Here is a 12138-nt window from a genome sequence, read left to right as displayed (position 1 = left end):
TTCAACAGGAAGGGACTTTGCAGCCGGTCTCCACTGTTGTGGAATCACAGAAGGCTGTAGGCACAGCATTTAATCAAAAAAGTGGTACAGAATATCTGCAAACACATGAAAACAGAGTGATGAAAAAAAATGATCAAAATCCAGGAAAAGGGAGAGTTAAATTGATTCCACATATAGATAAATTGTTCAAAAAGATTCTTGTATATGTTTCAGTCACAGACTTATATCAATGAAAAGCGTTAAAAATTTTCTCCTTATCCTATAACATGATCTCATTAAGCAAAAAAAGGTGAGTGTATGCTCTGATGCAAAAGGATGCCTTTAAAAGTTCTTGTCAAGATGTCATCTCAGTAGGAGTTGTACATGGGATAAATACAACTGAACACCTAGTTGCAAACTCTGCACAGGTTTCACGTTTATTAAAAAAATTTGATTCAATCGCAACATCATATTTTAAAGCGATTTACAAGTATAATGTTGGGGTATCAATAAAACACAGTGTATATTAGACTCTGACATATTTAAAGCAAATGTATTTGGGTACTTTTTGCTTTAATCATTGCTTTCTCTGTGGACAATTTTTGGACATAGAAACATGATGGCAGATAAAGGCCAAATGGCCCATCTAGTCTGCCCATCCGCAGTAACCATTATCTCTTTCTCCGAGAGATCCCACATGCCTATCCCAGGCACAGACAGATACAATAATTAAAGTAGGTTTAAATAAACTACCCTTCCCCCCCTTTTTACAAAACCACGCAAGAGGTCTTTAGCGCCGGCCAGCACACTACGTGCTCTGCGTTGCTTTGACGGTTATAGAGTTCCAATGAGCATCGGAGCAGTGCAGAGCATTCAGTGTGCCGGCTGGCACTAAAAACCTCTTGTGCGGTTTTGTAAAAAGGGGGATGGAGTTAGATGACCTCTCCCCACTCAAGAGAATGCTTCCAGAGTCTGAGGATAAAAGTACGGACAGTTTGAGCCGTATCCAGAACTCACTCTTCTGTGGATATGATGTTTCTATACTCTTAGAAATGACTTTGGGTATTGCCTTCTGTACGATATCAAGTCTTTCATCTCAGAATACAGGTCTGTTGCTTTGACAGCTAAGTAACAGCGGTGGGGGGGGGCTATAAAATACGGGGTTAAAACAACCCTGTGGTTGAGAGAGAAGACAAAAAATTCTAGTCCAGTAGAGGCTGATTCTTAATAAGCTGCAAGATACCCCTGGGCCTTCTACCCCACATAATTATGATCTTGTATGCTGTCGTCTTTACATTTGTTGGGTGGAGAGCAGTGTCTGAAAACTTTGCTTTGGCAAATAGTTCATGACGTGATGACTTTTGCACTATCTTTGTATATGCAAATGAGTTTTGATTTGAAATCACCAGCTGTTTCCCTTTTAGTAGACTAGGATTTGGTGTTACTGTTTTGTTACTTTATTATTAAATGAAACCACAAAAAAATAATAAAAGAAATATGTTTTGAATGTGCTCAGTAGTACCCCCACATGCCGGTCCTAAAGGCAAAAGACCAATGGAACGGAAAACCATCGTGGCTACGTTCTGTTCCCTTGTTATTATTAATGTATAAAAATATCTAAAAAGATATGAAAAAGTCAATACCGATGGCAAAAAGCTAGGTATTATAACTTCAGCAACTAGAAAACATTAAAGATAAGCGAATGAAACCACTTATCTGATCATTGGTGTTAAAATTCTTGCTTCTGACGTTATTCGTGACTGAAACTCATCAGTCACCGAAGGTAGATAATCCACACAAAACCATTCAGCTTGATCGCCAAATATTGAACGGTGTGTGTCCCCACACCCCTGTGGACAGAGTTGGGATAGTCTAAAAAAATAAAATAAATATGGAACACTTGCCTTTGAGACAGCTTCACAGAGTTGGATTTATTTGAATTTGGACATATGTGATACTGTGGTGTTTGGGACACACACATTCAATATTCGGCGATCAAGTTGACTGGTTTGTGTGGATTATCTACCTTCGATGGCTGATGAGTTTCAGTCACGAATAATCTCGGAAGCAAGAATTTCAACACCAATGATCAGATAAGTGGTTTCATTCGCTTATCTTTAATGTTTTCTAGTTGCTGAAGTTATAATACCTAGCTTTTTGCCATCGGTATTGATTTTTTTCTTATCTTTTTAGATATTTTTATACATTGCATATTAACAAAGGGAACAGAATGTAGCCATGATGGTTCTCCGTTCCATTGGTCTTTTGCCTTTAGGTACTGAGCACATTCAACACATTTCACTCATATGTTTTTCTTTTATTATTTTTTGTGCTTTCATTTAAAAATATATTTATCTGAACTAGGCACTGTTCGTATATTAACTATTAACTTTTGAGTACTTATTTATAATTTAGTTACCAAGATTTGGACTGCTTTGTTACTTGACATCTTCATGTATAATTATTCAGTTTAATAAGGATGATTGAGGAAGTGATAGTAAATACACTGATATATTTTTGTAATTTGTCTTTATTGTAAATTTTGAAGCGCACATTAGTATAGCACTGAGTCTGCTTTCAGTCTTATGTTTCATAAAGGTCTTATCCAGGGTATATTTTGCCAGTGATACATATGACATGTAGAATGCCACCTATTATGAATGACAGGTGGTACTATTTGTAGTTTCATTCATTTATCAGTGAATTCCTGCTGAAAAACCCTTGTATCACGTCAGCCATTGATAGGATGTGTTATAAACATGTAAAACAGATGCAACAATAAATGCAATAAATTCTTTCTAAACATCCTATGGAGATTCCAATTTTTTCCACCAGCCAAGTATGTTACACTGTGGCCATCTGTTTTGTTCTTGCTGTATGGATACAGATAGCAAAACACTCATTAAGCTTGTAATAATTTTCTATTTTTGATTGGTTAACAAATACACATATGGAATATTTAATACAACCAGTGAGTAGCAAAATAATACACAAATAAGAAAACTATTCTATATGTGGTGCACTCCCCATCTGGTATCGATAGATGCTACTATTACTGTTTATTAAACTACATGGAAATAAAGGTGAGCACACAAATAATGTAAGATAATATCCTTTGACTGGACTTTAATACTTTTCTTGACTAGATTTCAGGCATTAACCTAGCCTTGCTCAGGCCCAAACAGAATAAGCAGATAACATAAAACAACATATACCCCCTCCTTTACAAAGTCATGTTAGCACCGGCTGCTGCTGTAACAGCTCTGACGCTCATAGAAGTCCTTTGAGCGTCTGAGCTGTTACCGCGGTGGCTGACGCTAAAAAAGTTTAACGCAACTTTGTAGAGGGGGATAGTGAGTCAGTGATCAATATCTTCATATGACTTGAGAAACACTATCTCAGTGATAGGTCTGACAAAAGTTTTCACCTAGGACTTTACATTACATTATATTAGGGACTTCTATTCCGCCTGTACCTTGCAGTTCAAGGCGGATTACAAAAGAGCTAACTGGACATTTCCAGTGAAGTTACAACAGTATTGGGTTTTTGTTTGGTTTTTTTTGGTTACAAGAGAGGAGAGGTAGCTGGATTAATTCCGGAAGAATTGCAAATTGGATATTAAATTGACTGTACGTTACTGTGTGATATAACAAATAGATTATAGACTTTCCCTTCATCTTTAGCGAATAACCTCTGGTCACCTACGTGCACGTGTAATCTAATGAACTCTCATCTGCAGGTTAATAGATAATCCCATCTCCTTTGCTGCAAGATGTTAGTGAGGCTTTGTACCTGCCTCCACCGAAGTTTGTAGAGGTCATTAATGCCAAATTTCTGCATGAGAAGTACAGTATATTAGGAGCCGAGATCACCAGAGACTCGAGATCAGTAGGCACAGGAACCAGGGCTATCAAATTGATGATGGATAAAACTGCAGCCTAGGGAATACCTGAAGTGCATAAGTCACGTGGGAACATAGTGGCACTTTCCTAGCTGTACTGACCTTCTGGATGGGTCCAGATTTGCAAGGAAACACATGATAGTACAGAAATTATATCCAAGATAGTAGAAGAGTTGAAGATAGACACCTACTGTATACGCTAATCCCCATCGAAGCATCCTGAAACAAAACACTTTTAGTTGGAGGCCATTCTTGTTAAAGCGTTAATTTTGGGGGCACATTTGGAGAGGAATGAAAAAGTTTAGCGGTAACTTTTAAACCAAGAACATGCTGGTGCTCTGCACACATTATAACAATTTTCAAAGGGGAGGGTTTTTTTTTTTTTTCCTTTCCAAATTGATCCAGAAAAAGTACACAAACACACACACCAATCTGCACATACTCTTCATATGGGTTCTTTTTCTGTGACAACCTGAGGGTAATATTTTTTGGAAATCCAAAAGTAATATGTGTAAGGGTGCTCTCTGCCCCTACCCCTTCCCTCGGGAACATCTCTTAAGATATGTAGCTGTGTTCATATCTGGTCAGCAGTTTTTTAAAAAAAACATTTCTGTGTATAAAATTATGCACATGCATGCCTTTAAAAATTGTCTTGTGGGGGGAGGGTTGTTTTTTGTTGGTTTGTTTGTTTTTTTTAATCAAAGAGCTTCCTTGCATACTTTCACACAGTCATGCATAGGTGTATTCAAGGGTGACGTTTTGGGCAGAACACAGGCAGTCATGACTTATGCTTGTGGTTTATACAGTACCAACGCACTTTATGCATCAACATTTAAAGCCTGCTGCTGAGCTGGCATTGGTTGTCTGCAGCTTTAACCTAGGTGCCGCTTTTGCTGTAGTACAAGGGTGTCCAACCTGCAGCCCAAAGGCCCCATGAAGTATTTTGTGCGGCCCCGGTCGAGGGTGATGCAGTGTGTTTTCCTCTGCTGCCCCCAGGTGTTTACCGTCTTGCCGACTCCCTCCTCTCTCTTGCTGCGTTTTTTCAGCCAATGCAGCCCAGGGACGCCAAAAGGTTGGACACCCCTCCTGTAGTATGGTGTAAAGACACAAATATGTACCTATGTGGTCGTCAAATGTAGATGGCCTGTTATGAAATTAACCCCTTAGAGGGTAATTACACAGTAGAGAGTGACACGGGGACAAATTTTTCCCCGTCCCCATGGAACTTATTTTCCTATTCCATCCCGCCGAGTTATTTTCCTGTCCCTGCCCCATTCCTGCAAGCTCCGTCCTCATCTGCACAAGCTTTAAACACTTTAAAATGATAGTGTTCGAGGCTTGTGCGGTTAAGGCAGACCTTACAGGAATGGGACAGGGACAGCAACAAAAATTGTGGACATGGAGAAAAATTTATCACAGCAGGATGCCTATGTGAAATGTCCAAAAAGATGCCTATTTAATGTTTTATGAAATAGACTCATACAATGACCCCCAGTAGCGCACAAATGCTTGTATAAAAATGTACAAAGATGTAAATGTATGCATGTACTCTGCACATGTACTTATATATTTTATAAACTACACAGATATATCCCAGCTGTGCCCAGAAAGCCCTATGTGTAAAAATATAGGCGCAATCTTGCAGTGCACCTATTTTATATATACCCTTGTGCAGTGTGATAACAAAGGTTTGGATTACCTGCTATAGGCCTACCAAGAATATTAGCAAGTGAAGGATGCGTCATGTATCCTTATAGGAAGCAAACTGGCGGCCATATTTTGATTTGGGTTGGGATTCTAAGTAGAGAATGACACGGGGACACAGGAACTCAATTTCCCCCATCCCAGTGAATTTTGTTGCTGTCCCTGTCCCATTCCTGTAAGCTCTGCCTTAACCACAGAAGCCTTGGACACTTATGATTTTAAAGTGTTTGAGACTTGTGCAGAAGAGGACGGAGCTTACAGGAATGGGATGGGAAAATGAGTTCCCTTGGGGACGGGGAAAAATCTGTCCCAGTGTTATTCTCTAATTCTAAGTATACACATGAAATAATAGTGTGTCTCTTCAAACATACTTAAAGACAGACATCTATGCACTGTAACAGAGAAGATGGCAGATAACGACTGAAAATGGCCTATCCTGTGGTAAGGGTTGTTAGTACCACTCTCTGCAGGTTATTGCTTTTTATTTTTAGAAGCGCGAAAGCTGAAGCCTTCAGTGCAAGCATGTGAATCTGTGATAGAAGCTGATATCAATGGTAGTCCATGCACCGAGCTGCACCTGTTTCCTTAGGACATTGTATTGCTTCAGCCTGTTATGCTTTGTTGGTCAGGTAGGTGAGGGCAAGCTAGTTTACCTGGTGGTCTAGTGTTGCGTGGTCCCATATATGCCAGGCAAGGTCTTTGGTGACTGCTCAACTAACTTTATTTTCCCCACCTTCCTGTTCTATAGGTGTTTCAAGCCTCTCTGGGCTTCAGCTGTGGCAGCTTTTTTTTTTTCTGATATCACTTAATAAGCCACTGAACAGCAAGAAATCTGTATAAGTATGTGGATAAATCACAAGCTTTCGAGAGTGACTAGTTATCTGTACATGGATAGCTGAGGAGATAGGCATACAATTACAGTTATACAGCCCAAGTGAATGTTGCAGTATACGTCTAAGATGTGGATGCATTTTTGAATTTTCTACTAAGTGGTATAGGTAGCCTTTACGCACATATCTTTGAATATACACAAATAACTCGGTCACCTATTTTTGGAATATGTTCAAATGCAATTGATTTAGTTGTTTATATGCAAAGATGTGTATAGACATTGATCAAACGAAGGGGTGCTGAAAGTTCTCAGCCCATCCAAGAAGGGAATGATATGGAGCCATGAAATTTACAAGTTATTCCACATATTCACCCCTAAGTTCAACATACTTGGCACATCATGTCTGAAGTTTTTATAACCCTTCCCAAAAAATAATCTGATGCCTGGTCACTGAAATACTGCTCCGCTGCTGCAATCATCTCCTAAGTACTTGAAAATTGTCACCCTTTCAAATTATTTTTAAGGTTTGGAAACAGAAAATAGATGGAGCAAGATTTGGGGAGTAGAATGGATGGTCTATGCATTGAAACCCCAACTACCTCCAAACATCCATCGTTTTGCCAGCCTTGTAAGCAGGTATATGGTCTTGCAAAAAGAGAACTCCATTCCTCAGCTTCCCTCTCCTTTTTTTTCTTTCAATGTTTCCTTTAATCAGCGTAGCAAGTTACAGTAGTATTCTGCATTAAATGTTTGGCACCCTAGGAGATAGTCATTTCAACACCTTCTTGATCCCAAAACACATTAGCTGTGACCTTTCCTGCTGACTTCCGGGACTTGAATTTCCTTGGTCTTGGAGAACCTGAGTGCCGCCATTGCATGGACTGTTGGTTACACCACTATGATCCTGAGACAACAGTAACTAGTCATTCCCAAAAGTTGGCACCAGCTCACTGAATTGGTGCAAAATCAACTTGAAAGTGTCCACTCAACATCATTTCTCACCAGCATTCAAACATTTGGGCACCCACTTGCTGACAGCTTCTGCATACTCAGCTGCTCTTGGATTATACCCCCTGGATAGCTGTAGTCTCGGCCATTATTTTAGCCGATATTTGCCGATCTGTCAAAATCAGGTCATGGACATAGTCAACCGTTTCAGGAGTTGACGCTATTTGAGGCCTCGCAGTCCTTGCTGCATCTTTTGGTCTTGAAATCTCCTTGCTGAAAGTTTGCACATCACTGTTTCACTGTGGAGTATAATGGGCATTTGTCACCCAATGCTTGCATCATACATTCATGGATTTCCTTTGGAGTTTTCTTCTGCAGGAATAGGAACTACTTGATGGCTCGAAGTTCCACATGTGAAAATTTCACCCTTTTCGTTGACTTTGTTTCAGATCATTGATTGAACCGTGTCAAATCATAGCACTGCGATTCTGCAAATTCACAAAATAACACTCTCTTCAACTACAGTGGCAAAATAATGCTCAGAATTTAGGAAGTTGGTTGGGCTAAGAACTTTTCAGCAATCCTTTGTATGTAATAAAAGCAAGCCAAGTAGAGGACAATCAAGCCATTGTGACATCACTGATGAGGCTGGCTGTTAGTGGTAGAATGATGCATTATGACATCAGAATCTCAGGGGGTGCTGAAAAGTTCTCAGTCCAGCCAAGAAGAGAACGATATGGTTCAATCAGTGATCTGAAACAATGTCAAAATAGAGTGCAAATGGGCTCTTTTCAGCTACAGTGGAAAATAATGCTCAGAATTTAGGAAGTTGGTTGGGCTGAGAACTTTTCAGCACCCCTCGTAGCCATCCATCTCTCAGTATCTATGGGAATGAGCCAGTTATCGAGTGGTAGTTGCATATGCACGGTCAAAGCCTGTTTATCCGTACAAGCTTGAATATATACGGATAAGTTGCTTTTCTCTGTGTATCTTTCAACATGTATGTCATCGGCCCCGCGGGTTAGAGCGCCATCTAAAGGGGGATAAAGCATTCGACATGGCGGCACGAACAAGGGAGGAGAATTTTTCCCTGGAAGAAAAAGTCCTGCTGGCCAGGCTTGTGCTGGCCAAAGAGTCTATTCTTTTCCCCCCGGGGAGAGGCCGGGGCAGCATCTTGGCAAGGAGAAAGGCATGGTCGGACATCCGTTGCACTATATATAGGTAAGCACACAACTTTCTTTGATGCTATCGGGACATGTTCAGTGTGAGCTTGGTGGAAGGTGTAGCAAAGCCAGACTGCATGGATTCTCCTACTGTCTTTTTTTTTTTTTTTAATCTTTATTGATTTTCAAACTTCGACAATGCAATATAATTAATTGAACATAAAATGCACTATTAACTACACAAATACATAAAACAATCATTTTCTCCCACCCTCTTCCCAATTATTAATACAATATGACATATGATGTGATTACAATATTATAATTAAGTAATTTTAATCTTCAAAATACATTCCCCCCCCACCCCACTCTAGATGTATAAGGAAATATCCTACTGTCTTGTTAGCCCTTCTGGGGTTTCTACATGTTTAGCTGGGAGTGGGTCTCTTGCTAGCATCAGGACTATTACCTCCAAGCGATGGAACAGTTGGAGAGTTGCTGTGTGCTTATCATCTTTTAACTGGTCTGTCCCTCATTTGAGTGTTTACGGCAACACAAGAATGTGTGGGAAAAGTGGCCAGAGTTGCCACATCAACATGCATATGCACTGCCCCTCAGATTTGATGATGACTTAAAGAGTGAATGCAGCTGGGGCCCCCCAAATACTGCTGAGCTCAAATGAAGCCAAGGAGATTGCTGAATGTGGAGTCTAGGAAGGAAGAGGGTGAACCCATTGGGACTCTCTTGCCATTGGAAAATGCCGTTGCTCCTTCCTTCAGAACTGCTGCTGAGCTGGGAGGCAAAGAAAATTCTTTTTAAGTGATAACAAGCCTAGAGTTATTAGTGATGTTTCCTAAGAGGAATTTGCTATGGACAGGGAATCATTGAAATACGCATTTTGGAAGAGGGCTGGGGACTCTGCATTATATGCCAATCCACTGATCTTATTCCCTTATATAAAATTTTGTTTCTAACAGAGAGATAGGAACCTGGAGGGAGATAGAGTCCATTAAAGCCAAGTACCGGGCTCTGCGGCGACAGGATGTATCTCTTCTGGCCCAGCTACGCCGGGAAAGCCATCCACTACTAGGTAAGCCACTATTATTATGGGCATGTTTGTTTTGAAAACAGGGATGGATTGTGGCCAAAAATCAGCCTGGGTTTGGGGATTCTGTCCCTTCTCTCTCCACTCAGTCTCTCTCTCGCCTTCATCCTTCCTCCACCCCATCTAATTTTGACTGCACAGCTTCTGCTGTGCCAGGCTCCAGCCACTACTGTTCGACATCTTGGTCTCATCACCCCAACTCAAGCTACAAATTGAAGCAGCAGTACAGCCCCTCGTAGTCTGCACTCTTAAAGGCACTTGGGCTGTCAACTAGTCTTTCACTACTGGCCTGCAAACCCTTGTGCCTTCAAGATGACAGAATCGGTGCTGGTATACTAATTTCTCCCTCTGTAGTCGCAGTTTCCGTTATCTGCAGATTTGTGATTTTTCAGATGCTGACTGTCACCCAAAATTATGTCATCACTAAAGTTCTTTTTCCTTTTACTGTACCGATAAAAGTTTATCGCTTACCATTCACTCTGAAAATCGCTGCTTCCATGCTTTCTCCCACAAATTCGCTGCTTCCATGCTTCCCAGTGTGCACTGAGAAAAACGCTGCTTCCCAGCATCCATAGAGAAAGGCTTCTTCCCAGCATGCCTGTCTAATCCAAGCCCAGAAATCGCTGCTTGCTGCTCCAAGTTATTCACGGTTTCAATAATAAAAACAAAGGCTTTTTCTAAAAACCGTGAATAACTTTAAAAAAGTTATTTGCAGTTTTTCCATATTCGCACCTATGGTCCACCCGTATCCCCCCCCCCCCGAATACGGAGGGAGAAGTGTACTTTTATTTGTTTCTATTAACAGACCATCCAGGGAATACCCCACCTCCTAATAACACAATCTGCCTGTTTCAAAAGAGCTGTTGTCATATTATGGGAAGGGGGGGTTAAGTCAAAGGGCTGTGAAAATGCTTGTACCCACTTCCTGTTATATCCATTTGCAGCCAAATTAAAAATGCATTTTGTTTGCCTCAGGTACATATGGTTTCAGATAAATAACTAACCAAAACAGTGCACAAGTAGATTTTGTGTTTGCCATGTGCACAGGTTCATTAGAGCATAGTTTCATCGCCATCCTGTAAATTATCTTGGGTTTGCACAGCCGATCAAAGAGTTTGTGGGAACTCTTCACGTGTCTTGCCGCTTGATGTCGTATCTTTTCTCTGTCTGTATGTACCTTCCTTTCTGGGTGACAGTATCTGTCTGTGATACTGGGAGCCAGAACGCAGGGACCAGTGTTGATCTGTTCTGTTATTATTCATATTGGGGTTTTTCTCTATAGCAGTTTGCTAACACATGGTGTCTGGGTCATAACTAGGCCACTCCTGCTTATTTCCTCATCCTGGATTTTATTTTTTTTAACTGTATGTCCTGCATGTGATTGGTTTTGCAGCTCTAGGAGACAAGCCCATTGCAGTAGCGTAGAGTCTTTCCCATGTTGTGTATCAATGTCTTGGACTATCTTTAATCAGTCTTTTTATTAATTGTGTACCTCATTCAACAGGAGCCTATCACCCAGGCATGCACAACCAGCAGCTGGTGAGGGGAGATCAGGTCGTGGTGTTGAATGACGATGAAGAGCTAGAAGCCCAAGAGCTGGAGGAGGAGAATGAGGAAGAGGAGGACATTCAAGAGGCAGAAGAGGAGCAGCTGGATCCAGCTGCTGTCCCAGTTGCCCCCGTTGCTGCTCCAGCTGGGCCACCACTCTCAGCTGACCCATCGCCAACCATAGCCGAGTCAGCACCCCCAGTTGAGCCACTAGACCAGTCAGTATCTCAGACACTCTTGAAAACTTTGCAGGGTCTAACAGACAGCAATATAGCCCTCATGAGGGAGGTCACAATGCTTCGCTCCTGCATGGCTGGCCTCGTCCGAGTCGTCGAGGGCCAGAGGCCCTCTTCTTTAATTCAGGAGATTGAGGGCATGAGGGTAGAACTACGGGCCCTCACAGAGGCCATCAGGCAGCAGGGAGCTTGTGGTTCTCTCCCCTTTGATCCACAAGTTTAAGGGGGGGGGGAATCAATCATGTATTTTTATGTACATATCTCTTATTTATTTTTTTGTAAATAATTATTATATTCAGTAAATTCCACAAATCAATTTTTTTTTCATTTGTCATGTGTTTATTTTCTATACATATCAGGGGTGCTATGTACATTTTTTTCATACTTACCCCTTTCCAGAAGCCTACAAGGACTGTCATGGTGAAAGAACTACCAAACAATGTCCCTTGGAGAAGGTGATCATAGCCGGCAGAGCATCATGGTATTTGAAGAGCTGAGGGAGAGATGACCAGTGTGCTGTGAGCATGGGAAATTATCAGAACATGTCCAAGAAGAACAAGCTTAACACATCTGAATTTTGTCACGTGCAGGCCGTCACCTTTGGCAAGAGTGCATCCTTGATGTACGGAAGACGGAATATTTGAACTAGACACTCCTCCTCAGGGAGGGGGTCGTGGAATGGTGGTGTGTGCTTGTTAGAGAAGGCCCCCGGTCTTAGACAC

At 41.2% G+C, this 12138-nt stretch overlaps 1 protein-coding gene across 1 annotated transcript in view; it reads left to right on the top strand.

Moving 5' to 3' along the window:
• LOC117354454 (zinc finger BED domain-containing protein 4-like) overlaps positions 1-11771 on the top strand; it is a 67617-nt gene extending 55846 nt beyond the window's left edge. Inside the window, exons 6-8 of the mRNA XM_033932035.1 lie at positions 8390-8585; positions 9505-9617; positions 11137-11771. Of these exons, the coding sequence (XP_033787926.1) occupies positions 8390-8585; positions 9505-9617; positions 11137-11639 (812 nt within the window). The 3' untranslated portion in view covers positions 11640-11771. The remainder of the gene's footprint in view (positions 1-8389; positions 8586-9504; positions 9618-11136) is intronic.
• The last annotated feature ends 367 nt before the right edge of the window (positions 11772-12138 follow it).

This window comes from Geotrypetes seraphini, chromosome 2 (genome assembly GCF_902459505.1).
Source record: "Geotrypetes seraphini chromosome 2, aGeoSer1.1, whole genome shotgun sequence".
Classification (NCBI taxonomy): Eukaryota; Metazoa; Chordata; class Amphibia; order Gymnophiona; family Dermophiidae; genus Geotrypetes; species Geotrypetes seraphini.
Note: the sequence above shows the minus strand (reverse complement) of the source record. Positions and strands in the feature narration are given on the sequence as shown.